The following is a 19540-nucleotide window of genomic DNA, read 5'->3' as shown; positions in this document are numbered from 1 at the left end:
TTTTGAGTAATCACAGTGAAAAGATAAATAAAATCCCATTAAATATATTTGGGATCCAAAAGGTGCCCCACTCATAAAGTGATACATTTTTATTAGTTTTTTTTTAAACTTTCAACACTTAAGTGACGAGATCAACTTTCGATACATCTGTCGATTTTACATTTGAACTATTATTTTGTTTGTTTTATGCTCTTCTGTCAAATAAAACATTGGCGTTGTTGTATGGAAACCACACAATATATGCAACATTTTCCACATAAAACATTTTAAAGTGAAATATTTGAAATAATTGGAGCTTTGAATAGGTTAATAATTCATTATGACATTGTTTTTTGGTGGGTTTTTTTTAGCAACGGCAAAAAAAGAAAAATAAAGATAGACAAAGACTTGTCCAGGGTGTACCCCGCTTTCCGCCCGAATGCAGCTGAGATAAGCTCCAGCACCCCCCGCGACCCCAAAAGGGACAAGCAGTAGAAAATGGATGGGTGGAAAAGAAAAAAAACTCCCTGCATGGTAGCTTTGTGTCAACATTGCAACTTTGTCTAGTTAGATTTCACCTCATTCCACTTTTTTTAATGTTTTATTTATTTTTATTTATGTGTGGCGGGCCGGTAAACAATTAGCTGCAGGCCGCAAATGGCCCCCGGGCCGCATTTTGGACACCCCTGATGTACATACAAACATATATTCTCAATGTACACAAAAAAACCCAAGGCACTTTCAACATATCTCAACAATTTCAAACACCCATCAGGTTGAGTATATACTGTATTTCACAAAATATGGAAAGGAAAGAAAATTAAAGCAAACACAAATAGAATATAACAATAACAGTAAATAATAATGAAAAAAATAGGATAAGATACAAAATTCAAAATCACTATACATTTCTCCAATAAAGATATCAATTTAAGGTCTTTTGTACTTTTAATAATTTTCCAAGATTGAATTGATAATTTTAAACCATTAAGCCAATTTAAAAAAATGTAGGTTTTACTTTCAGAAATCGACATTTATGTAGACATTTTTTTGCTTGGAGCATAATAATAGTTGACAAACATTTCTATGTTGCCATCATTTATAAATATGCCAAATTTGATCTCTTCTATAGTTAATGGGGACATATCCACACCCTTGTCTCACATTCCACAAAGAGATGATTGACAGCCTCTACAGCTCCACAGGTGTAACAGAACGTCAACCCCCGTGTGCAACAAATGCGGAAGTCATAAGTAACACTTCCGGGATGTGCACCCGAATAACTGTCCCGGTCGGCTTCTCATAGCACGACCAACTCATCGCTCCTCTCCGATCATTCAGCAAATACTTTAGTTTTTGAGGTTTTTACCCGACACCAACATGCCTTTAAAGTTTGAACTGTGTCCCGGAAGGATGATTGGAGGCAACCATCCGTGTTTTATTATCGCTGAAATCGGACAAAACCACCAGGGAGACATCGAGATTGCCAAAAAAATGATCAAAATGGCAAAGGTAATAACCGCTACACGGATATACAACTAAGAGCTTTGTTTCTTAAAACATCTTGTTTCTGCTTGATTATTTGACAAGTTTAATTCAATAAATTATAAATAATCAACTTTAGATGTCCGTTTTTAAGAATGCCTCGTTTTAAAACGTGGCTTGAAAAGCCTTAATTAACGATAGAGACTGTAAAATAAATCTATACATTTCGTATCATTTGTTTGCACATACGCACAAGTTGCATGGGTAGGGTATTAAGTCTAATAGTTATGTTTGTCTTGTTCGTTTTTATAAATGTATACTTACTTATAATATACATTAAAATGTACACAATACTATCAAATGTCTGCCTTACTTTAATTCATGTACAGGACTGCGGTGCTGATTGTGCCAAATTCCAGAAAAGTGAACTGCAGTACAAATTTAACAAACGTGCCTTAGAACGCCCCTACACGTCCAAACACTCTTGGGGGGCCACTTATGGAGATCACAAGCGCCACCTGGAGTTCAGCCATGAGCAGTACAAGGAGTTGCAGAAATATGCAAAGGACGTGGGAATCTTCTTCACCGCCTCAGGAATGGATGAGGTATGTCAAAAACTGCAACACAATTCTACTTTATACATCACTTAAAAGAAATTTCACGTTTAAAAAAGTTTTTTTCACCTCTAGATGGCAGTAGAGTTTCTCCATGAGCTAAATGTGCCTTTCTTTAAAGTGGGCTCAGGAGACACCAACAACTTCCCGTATCTGGAGAAGACGGCAAAGAAAGGTGGAACCCTTGATAGATTTATTGAATTACCTTATTTTTCGGAGTATAAGTCGCACCGGCCGAAAATGCATAAAAAATAAGGAAAAAAACATGTATACGTCGCACTGGAGTATAAGTCGCATTTTTGGGGGAAATTTATTTGATAAAACCCAACACCAAGAAAGGCAATTTTAAATAAATAAAGAATAGTGAACAACAGGCTGAATAAGTGTACGTTATATGATGCATAAATAACCAACTGAGAACGTGCCTGGTATGTTAACGTAACATATTATGGTAAGAGTCATTCAAATAACTATAACATATAGAACATGCCATACGTTTACCAAACAATCTGTCACTCCTAATCGCTAAATCTGATGAAATCTTATACGTTTAGTCTCTTACGTGAATGAGCTAAATAATATTATTTGATCTTTTACGGTAATGTGTTAATAATTTCACACATAAGTCGCTCCTGAGTATAAGTCGCACCCCCGGCCAAACTATGAAAAAAACTGCGACTTATAGTCCGAAAAATATGGTATATGAATTACTATGTTATGTGGAATTCTTGTTTTATGTGTTGTCAGGACGTCCCATGGTGGTTTCCAGTGGGATGCAGTCCATGGAGACGATGCGTCGGGTGTACAAGACGGTGAAAGAGCACAACCAAAACTTTGCCATTCTGCAGTGTACCAGCGCCTACCCTCTTGAGTCTGAGGATGTCAACCTCAGAGTGATCACTGTAAATATAAGACAATATAACCTAATATAGATGCATGCACTGTCCTATAATCTTTCAATCCACAGGAATACATGAAGGAATTCCCAGATATTCCAATTGGATATTCTGGCCACGAGTCTGGAATCAGTATTTCAGTGGCAGCTGTTGCTTTGGGGGCAAAAGTCATCGAGCGCCACGTGACACTGGACAAGACGTGGAAAGGAAGTGACCATGAGGCATCGCTGGAGCCCTCTGAGCTGGCCGAGCTGGTTCGCTCTGTCCGAGTGGTGGAGAAGGCACTGGGTAGTGGCGTCAAGAGGATGCTTCCTTGTGAGAAGCCATGCCATGACAAGGTGAGACAACAGTTATAGTCAAAAGTGTACATACACCCATTATGGGCATGAGTATCATATGAGTTTTGGACTATTTGATAATTATTTTGGATATCAAAGCGATATCAGCGAAAATAAAACTAATATGGGATTATATATAGCCTTTTATCCAAAATATTTGCTATAAGATCCTATACAAGCAGTCCTGCAGCGCGTTTACTTGTGCAAAGGTAGCTAACATCAAAATGTCTTCCAATTATCATACAAGTTTGATCTTTCCTTATACTTAAGCAAAGTAATTTACAAAGGTAAACATGTAGGCAATGTGCCTAGAAACTACCATTTGCGTTACACTGTAACAAACGCACCCGCGTTCTCTGGGAGTCGCCGCCACTACGCTAATTAAGGAGTCACTGGTGTGACCTGATATTCAGCTGGGAACGAGTTTAAACAATAATTAAGCACAAGACATATATGACCATTAGCCGCAACACGTTCAGGCTTATTTTTAATAACCCACAAATGAATCCCACATAACAAACATGTCCCCCTCCTATCCATATAACCCGCCAATACAATACAAACAGCTGCACAACACACTCAATCCCACAGCCCAAAGTGCAGTTCACCCCCAGCACATATATTTCCTAAAGTCCCCAAAGTTACATACGTGACGTGCACATAGCGGCATGCACGTACGGGCAAGCGATTAAATGTTGGAAGCCGCAGCTACGCGGCACCGCGCATCCATCTCAAGTCCTCCTGGTAAGTGCCTCTGTTCGTCCCAGTTCTCCACAGGCCAATGGTAAATCCACAAAACGGTCAAAAATGAGGATTTGTTCCATATTGTGGCTCCGTAGCAAAACGATTTGGCTGACAGGTGCTCCAGGTGGTGTCGTGACGTCAATTTCCGCTTCCGCACCGGATGCCTTTTATATCCCCACATTCTATTAAGTTACATTTTTGATATTACCCTGATTATTGAATATGCCTGTAACAGTTCATAAAACTACATTACACTTTTTTTCCCAGCTGAGCACAAGCTAATTGTATATATGGATGGATAGATGGATGGGTCCCTGCTGCCATTACAACACAACAACTAATTAAAAATAATGCAGTCTATAACCACACTTTGTCAATTTAAACAAATATATAATTTTAGTTGCATATATATTTACAGTAGCCATGTTTACATAGAGACAAAAAATCAGAATAAAGGCCCAATCAGATTAAAAGTGCTTCATATAAACACGTCAGTCGGAAGATTCAGATCCGATATGGTCCATTCGAGAATACATTTTTATTTTGAACGAAAAGGGTGATTTTTGTCGATTTACATTCCATTTACACACCCATGTTGCCATAAAATGTAAGTGAAATGCTGTCATTGAGAGGAGAAGGAACATTTGTTGGGGGAAATAATGTGTTCGGTACCGCTCATTCATCCCCGAAACACTCAACCACCTTGTCCTGAACTAAACAATGTTGAGACAGCCACTTGAAACAGCAACTTAACGATGGAGTTAAAGAATAGAATAGAAAGTACTTTATTGATCCCTGGGGGGAATTCAGCACCACAGTTCGCTCACAATAGTCAATAAACACTTAGGTATTTTTTACATGTCCATCCATCCATTTTCATACATGTGAATAATATAAATACAGTCTATTATACAGCATTATGCACATGTTAATAATATAAATACATTATACATTTACAGTACATGTACAGTCGAAAGGGACATATGCATTATAAAGTCTGATGGCTGTCTGTATGAAGGGCTTCCTGTGTCGTTCCGTGTTGCATTTTGGGAGTCTGAGCCTTCCACTGAACATGCTCATTCTCTCTGCCAGGTCCGAGTGTAGTGGGTGGGAGGTGTTGTCCATAATGGCTAGGAGCATTGCTAGACTTCTCCTCTCTACTAGACTCTCTGACACCACCGCCAGAGAGTCTAGCTCCACTTCCACCACGTTACTGGCCTTCCTTAGCAGCTTGTCCAGCCTGTTTGCGTCCCCCGCTCTCAGTCCGCTGCCCCAGCAGGCCACGGCGTACAAGAAGGCGCCCGCCACCACGGACTCGTAGAACATCTTCAACATCTTTGTGCAGACGTTGAAGGATCCTAGCCTCCTGAGGAAGTAGAGGCGGCTCTGACCCTTCTTGTAGAGTGCCTCAGTGTGTTTTGACCCATTCAGCTTGTTGTCGATGTGTACTCCGAGGTATTTATAATCGTCAACCATGTTCACAATGACGCCCCTGATGGAAACAGGGGTCGCCGGAGTACTCCTCCTCCTTCCCAGGTCCACAACCAGCTCCTTGGTCTTCGTCACATTGAGCTGGAGGTGGTTCTTTCCATACCATGTGACAAAGTCCTCCACCAGTGCCCTGTATTCCTCATCATCACCATCCTCAATACACCCCACTATCGCAGAGTCATCAGAAAACTTCTGAAGGTGGCGGGACTCTGACTGATAGTGGAAATCGGTGGTGCAGATGGTGAAGAGGAAGGGGGAGAGGACTGTGTCCTGCTGAGCCCCGGTGTTGCTGACCAGCCTGTCAGACACACAGTCCTGCAGTCGCACGCACTGTGGTCTGTCAGTCAGGTAATCAACAACCCAGGACACCAAGGGGGCCTCCACCTGCATCGTCTAACTTCACACCCAGTAGCCCGGGCCGTATTGTATCGAAAGCACTGGAGAAGTAAAAAAACATGACCCTCACACTGCTCGCAGGCTTGTTTAGGTGAATGTGGGCTCGGTTCAGCAGGTAGATGACCGCGTCCTCCACTCCCAGTCGGGGCTGGTAGGCAAACTGGATTCGGTCCAGGTAGTGCTTGATCGTCGGGTGGAGTTGTTCCAGGAACAACCTCTCCATGGTCTTCATGATATGGGAGGTTAGAGCCACCGGCCTGTAGTCCTTCGACGTGCTGGGTCTCGTCCACTTGGGGATGGAGACCACGCATGAGGTTTTCCACAGTGTGGGGACTTTCTGCAGCCTAAGGCTCATGTTGAAGATGTGCTGGAGCACACCACACAGCTGGGGGCACAGGCTTTGAGCACCCTTGGGCTCACACCGTCAGGACCCGCGGCCTTGCCTGTGTAACTTCTTTAGCTGTGCAATTTCTTTAGCTGTGCATTCACCTGTTCTGCAGAAAGACACACTGGGGGGTCTCAGGTGGTTGGGGGAGGAGGGGGTCGTCAAGCTGAGGGTGAGGTGTTAAGTGGGGGGAGGTAGTCATTGGAGTTGGGGGGCTGTGAGGAGGGAGAGGGGGGGATTGGTTCGCTGAAGTTGTTAGGGGGCCGGCTGGCATGTCTCGGGAGGGGTGAGGCAGGAGCTTGTCGGAGCCACTGTGTCAAACCGGTTAAAGAACTGGTTTAGCTCATTGGCCCTGTCTTTGTTTTCGTCCACCCCCCTACCCCCCGACGGTTTGAGGCCAGTGATGGTCTGCATACCTCTCCAAACCGCCTTCATGTTGTTGTCCTTCAGCTTCCCTTCCAGCTTCCTCCTGTAGTTCTCCTTGGCCTCCCTGAGTTTGGTCTTCAGCAGCCCCTGAACTCTTTTCACCTCCTCCCTGTTACCAACATTGAATGCCCTCTTCTTCTCATTCAGTAGGGCTTTGATGTCCTTGGTCACCCACGGCTTGTTGTTTGGGTAACAGGTGACCGTCCTTGATGAGACGTTTGAGTCAACACAGAAGTTGATATAGTCTGTGATGCACTCTGTGAGCCCGTCAATGTCCTCTCCATGAGGCTCCATGAGCACCTGCCAGTCAGTTATCTAAAGCTAGCTAGAACAATCCATACACCCACAACACATCTCATCTGCTTTTGTTGTTGTAAATGACAATATCGTTGAGAGGCTGTCTTTTAAACGGCCTCAAGTTGTCTCCAAATTTGTCAAGTTTAGAACAGCAGCACATTCCCCCTTCACAATAACAGTGCGTTGCACAACATCCGGTCCGACTGATAACAAAATAAAGCTTTATAAAAAGTACCTTACACAATCATAAAGTGCTTTGAACACGTTTACATAATTATTATGTTTTGTCTTAGAATGCTAGTGAAAAGTGTCTAAAGATGTATTGAGGCAATAAATGTGAGGAGTTTTGCATTTAGTTAGCAAACATTTTAAAAGCTAAAGTGAAAAAAGGCAAAAAACGGAATTTACATTAACTAGAATACCTGCATTTTATTTTTTCATATTCCTATTTTGTTTACAACATAGGCGGAAGTTGTTTCTTCTTCTACTATTTCTGGAAAAAAATGCCCAGATGGTTAATTCTAAATAAATTAATGTGCACATCATAATAGGATCATTTTATTTATTTTGTCCATGTAAACAGCTGATTTGGAGCCCTGATCAACCAATTTTTAGATCAGATTAGAGAAACTTTGCACATGTAAACATAGCTAGATACCCAGTCTCCAAGGCAGAAGCGTATTGGAAAGTATCCACTAACAAACATGTCTGGTCCATTTAATTTACTGCTCCATGTGCTTAATTTAATGAATTATTGTGACCACTAGGTGTCTCCAAATAAAACATTACCACTCCACTTCTTAAAGCATAATCATTTCATAAGCTTAGTGTTTTCATACCTAGCATTGTTTTGTTGTGTAATTTAATTTGATCAAGCCTTTTACATTATTTCACACTACAAATTAATAGTATGTGCTATGATTCCTGCTGAAAACGTATCAAATTAATATAGTTATCGTCCAATACTTAAAGGCCTACTGAAACCCACTACTACCGACCACGCAGTCTGATAGTTTATATATCAATGATGAAATCTTAACATTGCAACACATGCCAATACGGCCGGGTTAACTTATAAAGTGCAATTTTAAATTTCCCGCTAAACTTCCGGTTGAAAACGCCTTTGGATGATGGCGTATGCGCGTGATGTAGCCAGTGAAACAGGACTATCAGTAGCCCATTGAAGCCAATACAAAAAGCTCTGTTTTCATCACAAAATTCCACAGTATTCTGGACATCTGTGTTGGTGAATCTTTTTCAATTTGTTTAATGAACAATGGAGACTGCAAAGAAGAAAGTTGTAGGTGGGATCGGTGTATTAGCGGCTGGCTGTAGCAACACAACAAGGAGGACTTACTTGGATAGCAGACGCGCTAGCCAACGCTAGCCGCCAACCTCATCTGTGATCGGGTGAAGTCCTTCGTCGCGCCGTCGATCGCTGGAACGCTGGTGAGCACGGGTGTTGATGAGCAGATGAGGGCTGGCTGGCGTAGGTGGATAGCTAATGTTTTATCATAGCTCTGTGAGGTCCGGTTGCTAAGTTGCTAAGTTAGCTTCAGTGTCGTTAGCAACAGATTGTTAAGCTTCGCCAGGCTGAGAATTATTAACCGTGTAGTTACATGTACATGGTTTAATAGTATTGTTGATCTTCTGTCTATCCTTCTAGTCAGGGATTTATTTATTTTGTTTCTATCTGCATTTGAGCCCGATGCTACCACGTTAGCCCAGTAGCTAAAGAGCTTCGCCGATGTATTGTCGTGGAGATAAAAGTCACTGTGAATGTCCATTTCGCGTTCTCGACTCTCATTTTCAAGAGGATATAGTATCCGAGGTGGTTTAAAATATAAATCCGTGATCCACAATAGAAAAAGGAGAGAGTGTCGAATCCAATGAGCCAGCTTGTACCTAAGTTACGGTCAGAGCGAAAAAAGATATGTTTTGCACTGCATTCTAGTCCGTCACTCTAACGTTCCTCATCCACAAATCTTTCATCCTCGCTCAAATTAATGGGGTAGTCGTCGCTTTCTCGGTCCGAATCGCTCTAGCTGCGTTGAAAACAATAGGAAAATATGAGGAAGCGAACAACTGACTACGTCACGCTACTTCCGGTAGGGGCAAGGGTTTTTTTTATCAGAGACTAAAAGTTGCGAACTTTATCGTCGTTGTTCTATACTAAATCCTTTCAGCAAAAATATGGCAATATCGCGAAATGATCAAGTATGACACATAGAATGGATCTGCTATCCCCTTTTAAATAAAAAAAATTCATTTCAGTAGGCCTTTAATGCTCTTAATATCGGGTATTACATCAGAACTGAAAAAGTTGGTTTGGCACACCCCTACTTTGGATCCTAATTGATTTATTTGAACTGTTCTTTTTCCAGAGTTGAATGATAATTCATCTTCAAATCTTTTTAAAAACAACAATGTGGTTCCCAGGTTTCAAGATGCGTTGTTTTATCTTATTTACGTGGCTCCACTTTGACGGCGTCTTCTCGCAGTCAGCCATGTTGTAGTTTTTAACCCTTCCATATAGAGTCTACTGACTGATATGAGTTTGAACCAGTGGCGTGCCGTCACTAGAGGCAGGGGAGGCACGGCCTCACCTGCCATCATGGAAAGAAAAAAAAAAGAAAAAAAATTAATTAAATTGTTATATGTATCCCGTGATTATACTAAATTTATTTTCCATTTAACTTCACCAGTTTTAGATTATTTTTATTTTTATTTTCACATTTGCCGTTCAAATACTGAGAAGAGACGGTGCGGTGATCAGCAGCCAGTTGAGGCACGTCACTGATTTGTGCCTCAACATGGATTGTGCGCAATGACTCGGCTAACTGCTGGCCTGCTGTGCAGTGAGACCGTATTGCTATATGAATTATATTATACATATCCATAGTTTAGTTAGCTGAGGTATATAATGTACAGTGTATTTTGTCAACAACTGTATGTGTGTAACGTATTTCTTGTGCTGAGCAATCATAAACCTCTGCTGCGAAGACGCACTGTGTGAGGCTCGTGTCATAACCCCGCCTCCTGGTGCCAAGCACCTCCGCCGCAGAATGCACCGCCCGACGGGAGCGCCACACCAACCAAAGCCCACACCCAAACCCTCCACGTGCAAGACCGAATCCACCCAAAAAAAGTCACTTAACAAGAAGCCAAAAAGTGCAAAAACAACAATGCTCGCGCTGCAGGAGCCGCGAACGACCGCAGGGACACAACATTAGGTACACCTGCACTGCAGGTTCATATGTTTGTAAATCTGACTGTGATGATGCAGTCGTGCCTCACCAGACATTAACCTCACCGCACGCCACTGGTTTGAACTATACGCTACGAACCAGTCTGCCCCACAACAAGAAGATAGAGGGAAAAAAATAATCTTATTGACAACAGTGTCGGACTACAATGGCAGACTTACGCAAAGCTCTTTGAGTAAACTTTTCCATATCTGAAGATATCTGCTGATGTCGCTTAGTAAACAGGTCACAAATTGGGCAAATTCTAAGCGGCTCGTTTGGAGGAAATATGAAAAAAGGCAAGATTGTTCTATATTTTTGGGAATTTTCAGGTGGTATGCAGATCCCAAGTACACAAAAACAGGTGCTTATAGGTAAGAAAAGTCCCATTTATGGGGGCTCTAGTTTGCATTTCCAACTTTTCAGACTTATATAAGGTTGGTGTTTTTTAAAGCATCCCTTGTTCAAATTTTATTCTACTCCCAAATCTCTAAATGGTCATGTTCAAGAACTTAAGAGATTCCCACAGGATAGAATCTTATATCTCACCTTTAGAAAAGCCATGTAGGGTAACTTTCCAGGCGCTCAACAGGTACCGGCAAAAGATGCTCAGTACTATTTGCTGCTTTTTCATGAAAATGGTAGCCAGAACTTTTCTTTGTAGATGTAACAACTGTGTGTCTTTGACTTTCAATGGGCTTCCCAAGGAAACTACAGTAAGACAGTAATGGGTCTTCAGAATCCAACAGGATTGGCCAAGATGAGGAGAATGCAGATTTTCTTTGTACACAACTTTAGGTATATGGTGTATTTTATTAAAATATAAACCTATTAAGAGTGTCCCACTGGGATCTAATACAGTTTTAAAATACCCGTTTAGATAAGTAGTGCTGAAAATGTATTTTAAGTTGACAAGGGCTAATAGCCTGCTCAACTTCTAATTAGTTATGATTGATTGTAGTTGTTAGTCTCTTTGGCAACATAAAACAATTTGATTGAGAGCACTCATTAGACCTGCCAATACTCAGAACAATGAGAAAGTCCAAGGAACTCAGTGAAGATCTAAGAAAGACAAAAGTTAATTTTCACAAGTTGGCAAAGTCTTTTGGAGACATTTCTAAACAAATTCAGAATCCTGAGATCAGTGCAATAAATTAGTCCACTTTTTTTGAATGCATTTTTCCAAAGACGACTAAAGTTGAATGAACCTTACTTTACGTACAATTTGGAACTTGACCAACATATCCGGGAAAAATATGTCTCTAAAGCCAAACCAACATGATGCCATTTTTAACTTGCCCATGTTTTGCTTTATGGGGGCTTTTTTTCTGTCAAATTGTTGTCTCCTTATACTTTTTCGACTATTAATAATGTTAAAATGTTACTTTAAAAATGATGTGCACTCCATAAAGGTTTTATGGTGGTTATTAGGAGTATAAAAAAAATGTTTTTTGAATTAATCGCAATTCTTCTTTCTAACGATTCTTAATCGATTAAAAAAAAAAAGCGATTTAATATATATATATATATATATATATATCAGTGGCGTGCGGTGAGGTTAATGTCTGGTGAGGCACGACTGCATCATCACAGTCAAATTTACAAACATATGAACCTGCAGTGCAGGTGTACCTAATGTTGTGTCCCTGCGGTCGTTCGCGGCTCCTGCAGCGCGAGCATTGTTGTTTTTGCACTTTTTGGCTTCTTGTTAAGTGACTTTTTTTGGGTGGATTCGGTCTTGCACGTGGAGGGTTTGGGTGTGGGCTTTGGTTGGTGTGGCCGCGGTGCTCCCGTCGGGCAGTGCATTCTGCGGCGGAGGTGCTTGGCACCAGGAGGCGGGGTTATGATACGAGCCTCACACAGTGTGTCTCCGCAGCAGATTTATGATCGCTCAGCACTAAAAATACGTTACACACATACAGTTGTTGACAAAATACACTGTACATTATATACCTTAGCTAACTAAACTATGGAAATGTATAATATAATTCATATTGCAATACGGTCTCACTGCACAGCAGGCCAGCAGTTAGCCGAGTCGCAATCCATGGTGAGGCACAAGTGCCTCAACTGGCTGCTGATCACCGCACCGTCTCTTCTCAGTATTTGAACGGCAAATGTGAAAATAAAAATAATCTAAAACTGGTGAAGTTAAATGGAAAATAACTTTAGTATAATCACTGGATACATATAACAATTTAATTAATTTTTTTTTCTTTTTCTTTTTTTTTTCTTTCCATGATGGCAGGTAAGGCCGTGCCTCCCCTGCCTCTAGTGACTGCACGCCACTGATATATATATATACACAGTACAGGCCGAAAGTTTGGACAAACCTTCTCCTTATTCAATGCGTTTTCTTTATTTTCATGACTATTTAAATTGTAGATCGTCACTGAAGGCATCAAAACTATGAATGAATACATGTGGAGTTATGTACTTAACAAAACAGGGTGAAATAACTGAAAACATGTTTAATATTCTAGTTTCTTCAAAATAGCCACCCTTTGCTCTGATTACTGCTTTGCACACTCTTGGCATTCTCTCCATGAGCTTCAAGCACACCTGTGAAGTGAAAACCATTTCAGGTGACTACCTTTTGAAGCTCATGGAGAGAATACCAAGAGTGTGCAAAAAAGTAATCAGAGCAAAGGGTGGCTATTTTGAAGAAACTAGAATACAAAACATGTTTTCAGTTATTTCCCTTTTTTTTGTTAAGTACATAACTCCACTTGTTCTTTCATAGTTTTGATGCCTTCAGTAACAATCTACAATGTAAATAGTCATGAAAATAAAGAAAACGCTTTGAATAAGGAGAAGGTGTGTCCAAACTTTTGGCCTGTACTGTATGTGTAAATATATATATTTTAAAAAAATCTGTCCTGTCCAGCCACTCATGCAAATCAAATTGTTGATGTAGATGCCCGTATTTACTGTACAGATTTACTTTAGAAAAGAGAAGTGTCTGGTACTTCTCTTGTTGCCCTATTTGTATTTGACTTTATTGAATGTTTGAGTAGAATTTTATTAAACAAAACCAGTTTTCTTTTAGGTACCGGTAATATTAAAAACTGTTTATATATTTAATGGAGGAATGTAGTTAATCATAAAACCGGCACCCAATGTTATTAAAAAGTATGGATTTTGAAGTGAGAATCGTTTTGAATCTAATTGAATCGTGTGGTGCCCAAAGAGTCACAACCCCAAGTAGTCATAGTTTGACACAGGAAAGATTTCTATTTCCTTCACTTCGTACAAAAATAATTCATTTAAAATCTGAACAAATCCTAAGTCCACCAGTGTTCGGAAGTAGATTGTGTTTATAGAAAAATCAATGACATGTTTTTTTCCCCCCCTTAAGCTGGGGAAGTCTGTGGTGGCCAAGGTGAAGATCCCCAAAAGAACTGTCCTCACTCTGGACATGTTGGCGGTGAAGGTGGCTGTGCCAATGGGTGTAGCTGCTGAGGACATCTTCCAGCTGATTGGCAGGGTTGTCACTGAAGACGTGGGAGAAGATGAGAGTGTCACACCAGAGGTGGTGGACAGCTATGGGAAGAAGGCCAAATGCTGATAGTATGGAAGTAAAGCACTTAAATGATGAGAACATTAATCAAATGGGAATAATTTGGTGGGTGATTTGTTTTCTTGTTTAGTTTCAATTACCAGGAACAAGAGGAGGGTAATTGCCCTCAGAGGTGAGACAAAGCCTGCTCGCTTCTGTTCCTAAAAGCAATCATGCACTGATGAAAAATAAATCAACAACATGATTATGAGTAATTAGCAGTCATGGTCTTATAAGGTTGAGGGGTCAGCTAATTAACCACTACATCAGGGCTATTCAACTGGCGGCCTGGCGGCCAAATCCGTCCCAGAAATGACATACCATCCCCCAGGTTCAGTTCAGAAATTGGAAGAATTTTTTGCAACAAATTCCTAAAAACACAAGAGTGCTCCTGTTGTAATCTACTGGATCTTTGTAAACATGTGGGCAGATCCTTGCATTGACATTTTAATATTGCTATCAAACAGAATACTGGGGTCTAAACTTGGAATTTACTTAACAGAGGCGTGTTCCTCAAGGCACCTCTTTAAGTCCTCTCCTTTTTGGCAGTTATACATTTCTTTCATAATGCAATTAATGCACAGTACCTAAGGTGTTGCTGTAGCTTGTTTACTTCAGACGCAGTCAGTAGTCATTTGTTCAACTTCTTTGGTCATACTTAGACTTAGACTTCCTTTTTATTGTCATTCAAATTTGAACTTTACAGTACAGATGAGAATGAAATTTTGTTGCATTAGCTCATGGTAGTGCAGGATAAAAAAGCAATATGGTGCAGGTATAAATTAATAGATTACTGTAAAGATAAATATATTGCACTTTTGCATATGCATCCACGTTTATGGATGTATGTTATATTGTCTTTATATTCCAGCGAGTTAATCCATTTTGGGGGGGAATTGAGGGGATTATTATGATGCGTTCAAGAGTCTTACGGCCTGAGGGAAGAAGCTGTTACAGAACCTCTTTCTGGAGTCCAGCAGTGAAAACAGTCCTTGGTGGGGGTGGGAGGAGTCTCTGCAGATTTTCTGAGCCCTGGTCAGGCAGTGGCTTTTTGCGATCTCCTGGATAGGAGGAAGAGGAGTCCTGATGATCTTTTCCGCCGTCCTCACCACTCTCTGGAGAGACTTCCAGTCTGAGACACTGCAGGCTCCAGTCAGTAGTGTTCCTCAAGGTTCCAGTTTAGATCCTCATTTTTTTTCACAATTTTTTTCATCATTTTGGCGATTCAACTGGTGGCCCAAGAGTTCAGTTCGAAAAACCTGTGAGAGACTCGCATATTTGCAGAAGGTCAATAAAAAGAGCAGCGCGCTTCTGTCACTGACAAAATAGACAAAAACTAAATGTCTACTGTAGAGGACATTGGATCTCTGGAATATACTAAATAAATAAATGGGTTATACTTGTATAGCGCTTTTCTACCTTCAAGGTACTCAAAGCGCTTTGACAGTATTTCCACATTCACCCATTCACACACACATTCACACACTGATGGCGGGAGCTGCCATGCAAGGCACTAACCAGCAGCCATCAGGAGCAAGGGTGAAGTGTCTTGCGCAAGGACACAACAGACGTGACTAGGATGGTAGAAGGTGGGGATTGAACCTCAGTAACCAGCAACCCTCCGATTGCTGGCACGGCCACTCTACCAACTTCGCCACGCTGTATAATAATAACAACAGTAAAGGAAACATTCTTCTTTGTATAAAACCATGTCAGTTTGTTTGGTAAATATTTAAATCTAAGATTATGTAACTATGTACTAGCATTATTTTACCAAACAATAACTTTCTGACATTTTTTATTATTTTTACAAAATATCGAATTTGTGGGGTTATCAACTGCAAGCTATAACTATCAACATGATTAAGAAATATTCCTTTCTGTGTGTACTGAAGCTATAGAACAGGCGTGTCAAACTTGTTTTTACTGATTCAATTACGACTGCTCTCCGTGGGCTGCATGTAACAGTAAATATATATGAATATAAAGGTATAACATCCTTACACAATTTGCATAAGAAACCTTTTCATTACTATAATTTTTTTACTAACAGATTGATGGACAACTTGCTTCGCTTGTTGCAGGATCAGATAATACTAAAGTGAACAACATATGCAATTGAATGCAGCACATTCATTAATGTATTTATTTGACAGGGACAGTACAATTAAACATTGCTACCCACAGGTAACCGATGTCAAAGTACATAGGACTTCTAGCCACAGGCTAATTTGCAACCCTTGTCCCTGGTTAGGCTTTCAAAAAAAAAAATTGAGAAAAGTGTGAAAGACATACAAAAAGATGAAAACAAGTACAAAAATAAAAACCCATTGAAAATAATCGGCCCCATTTGTCCATACTACATCCAGTTATAGTGCTCACACTTCTGATTTTCCTAAGCCACTTTTTCAGTTTTGTGGAGAAAAGTTTAATATCCGACTGTGATATTTAACTCCAGTGGCAAAGAGCTCCACAGATGTGAGGCCTTCGCTGAGAACGCAGACTGACCCAGAGTCAGTCTACAGCTCCCACCGACTGCAGCTTGAGTCTGCACACCTTCACTACTGTATCTTTGTATTTCTTCACATCACACCAGGGGCTAATTCATTAAGACACTTAAAAATAGCTTTTAAAAATGAGAAATTTATAAAATTATCAAAACTCATTGCATTTTTGAGTAATATGGCAGTGATGATGCTTGATTGTTTTTTGGTCAAATATCTTTAGTGTTGTTTATATGACAACAGAGGCTTCGCTACACATTTTGTGGCCTGTCCCCAGACCATGGCACAATAAAACTGTCAACATCGAAAGCATGCACATGCATTTCATCAGAAAGCACTTTATTATTTCCAGTCTTTTGCAGGTCACACAGTTGATGCGGCAGGCAACATAAAATGATGCAGTGAGCCACTTTAAATAATGTGGTGGTCCAGGTTTGGCCCCCGGGCCTTGAGTTTGACGTCAGTGCTAAAGAACATGGGAGTTTCACTTTTAGACTTGATCTACTGAAATAATACCCATTTTATATGTGTTAACTTTGCAGCGTTTGGCCCTGAGTCAACCTTGGTTTCATTTTTCAGTTCAGTTCAGTTTCAGTTTATTTCGAACATGCATACCATGAATTGATTAACGTGGACCCCGACTTAAACAAGTTGAAAAACGTATACGGGTGTTACCATTTAGTGGTCAATTGTACGGAATATGTACTGTACTGTGCAATCTAGTAATAAAAGTTTCAATCAATCAAAACGATATAATGTAATGCATCACACAATTCCAGTTGTTTCATTACAGCATGTCCGAAAAGGAGTAGGAAGAAGCAGAGCTCATTTAATCCTACCCCTTTTCATACCACAGCAATTTTATCCCATTTCCTTGTTCTCTGTGACAGAGCAGTGAACAAATAAATAATATACCACAGTAAGCATACAAGTATCAAATACATAAACAATCTTTGTCTCAATACAAGGGAAAAAAGGGTTGACGATGTTCATCATAATTCTTGTTTGTGTACTTTGTGAACACTTGTAGTTTGAACAGTCTCTTAAACTGAATCATATTGGTGCTTTGTTTGATTTCTTTGGTTAATCCGTTCCATAATTTAATTCCACATACTGATAAACTAAAGGTTTGATTGATTGATTGAAACTTGTATTAGTAGATTGCAAATGAAGAGAATACATTATATGAAACAGTACAGTTTGCACAGTACAGTACCGTATTTTATTAACACATTACCGTAAAATATCAAATAATATTATTTAGCTCATTCACGTAAGAGACTAGACGTATAAGATTTCATGGGATTTAGCGATTAGGAGTGACAGATTGTTTGGTAAACGTATAGCATGTTCTATATGTTATAGTTATTTGAATGACTCTTACCATAATATGTTACGTTAACATACCAGGCACATTCTCAGTTGGTTATTTATGCGTCATATAACGTACACTTATTCAGCCTGTTGTTCACTGTTCTTTATTTATTTTAAATTGCCTTTCAAATGTCTATTCTTGGTGTTGGGTTTTATCAAATAAATGTCCCCAAAAAATGCGACTTATACTCCAGTGCGACTTATATATGTTTTTTTCCTTCTTTATTATGCATTTTCGGCCGGTGCGACTTATACTCCGAAAAATACGGTACATATTCCGTACAATTGACCACTAAATGGTAACACCCGAATACGTTTTTCAACTTGTTTAAGGTCCACGTTAAACAATTCATGGTTTTAAGTGTTGTACGCGCATACAAATGTTTTAAATTAGAGTTTCCTCTAAGGTTATATTTATTCTCTTTTGTTGAGAAGAATTATTGTACATTCTTGGGTAGCAGGTTATAGTTTGCTTTGTACATCATTTTAGCTGTTTGCAAATGCACCAAATCATTGAATTTCAATAATTGTGATTAATAATGGGTTTGTATGTTGTCTATATCCAACATTATGTATTATTCTAACTGATCTAGCTGAGCCGGAAGGCAAAGCTCTCAATTTACCAGTCGATCTATGTTCCCATCCTCACCTATGGTCATGAGCTTTGGGTTATGACCGAAAGGACAAGATCACGGGTACAAGCGGCCGAAATGAGTTTCCTCCGCCGGGTGGCGGGGCTCTCCCTTAGAGATAGGGTGAGAAGCTCTGTCATCCGGGAGGAGCTCAAAGTAAAGCCGCTGCTCCTCCACATCGAGAGGAGCCAGATGAGGTGGTTCGGGCATCTGGTCAGGATGCCACCCGAATGCCTCCCTAGGGAGGTGTTTAGGGCACGTCCAACCGGTAGGAGGCCACGGTGAAGACCCAGGACACGTTGGGAAGACTATGTCTCCCGGCTGGCCTGGGAACGCCTCGGGGTCCCCCGGGAAGAGTTGAACAAAGTGGCTGGGGAGAGGAAAGTCTGGGCTTCCCTGCTTAGGCTGCTGCCCCCGCGACCCGACCTCGGCTAAGCGGAAGAAAATGGATGGATGGATGGATCTTTTTTGTAACACATTTAGTGAATGAAGCGCACATTTGTAGTTGTTTCCCCATATTTCTACATATTTGGTCCAGACCGGAGTGAACGCAGCCTGAGCAAACAACATAAGAGTTAGGTTGCCAATTTTAAGATAGTAATGATTAGGGCTGTGAATCTTTGGGTGTCCCACGATTCGATTCAATATCGATTCTTGGGGTCACGATTCGATTCAAAATCGATTTTTTGTTTTCAATTCAACACGATTCTCGATTCAAAAATGATTTTTTCCCGGTTCAAAATGATTCTCTATTCATTCAATACATAGGATTTCAGCAGGATCTACCCCAGTCTGCTGACATGCAAGCAGAGTAGTAGATTTTTGTAAAAAACTTTTATAATTGTAAAGGACAATGTTTTATGAACTGATTGCAATAATGTACATTTGTTTGAACTATTAAATGAACCACAAATATGACTTATTTTATCTTTGTGAAAATATTGGACACAGTGTGTTGTCAAGCTTATGAGATGCGATGCAAGTGTAAGCCACTGTGACATTATTCTTTTTCTTTTTTTTTTTAATTTTATAAATGTCTAATGATAATGTCAATGAGGGATTTTTAATCACTGCTATGTTGAAATTGTAACTAATATTGATACTGTTGTTGATAATATTCATTTTTGTTTCACTACTTTTGGTTTGTTCTGTGTCGTGTTTGTGTCTCCTCTCAA

The 19540-nt window shown here is 40.2% G+C and overlaps 1 protein-coding gene across 1 annotated transcript; it reads left to right on the top strand.

Annotated features, from left to right (window-relative positions):
* Positions 1–1250: 1250 nt before the first annotated feature.
* Positions 1251–15254, top strand: nansa (N-acetylneuraminic acid synthase a). The gene is made up of 6 exons (XM_062032576.1): positions 1251–1491; positions 1854–2069; positions 2154–2253; positions 2826–2980; positions 3046–3312; positions 13655–15254. Exons 1-6 carry the CDS (start codon positions 1360–1362, stop codon positions 13862–13864), a joined length of 1080 nt encoding a protein of 359 aa, XP_061888560.1. The 5' UTR covers positions 1251–1359; the 3' UTR covers positions 13865–15254.
* The last annotated feature ends 4286 nt before the right edge of the window (positions 15255–19540 follow it).

The sequence above is a fragment of the Entelurus aequoreus genome, linkage group LG22 (genome assembly GCF_033978785.1).
Source record: "Entelurus aequoreus isolate RoL-2023_Sb linkage group LG22, RoL_Eaeq_v1.1, whole genome shotgun sequence".
Lineage (NCBI taxonomy): Eukaryota > Metazoa > Chordata > Actinopteri > Syngnathiformes > Syngnathidae > Entelurus > Entelurus aequoreus.
This window is presented reverse-complemented; position numbering and strand designations above follow the sequence as displayed.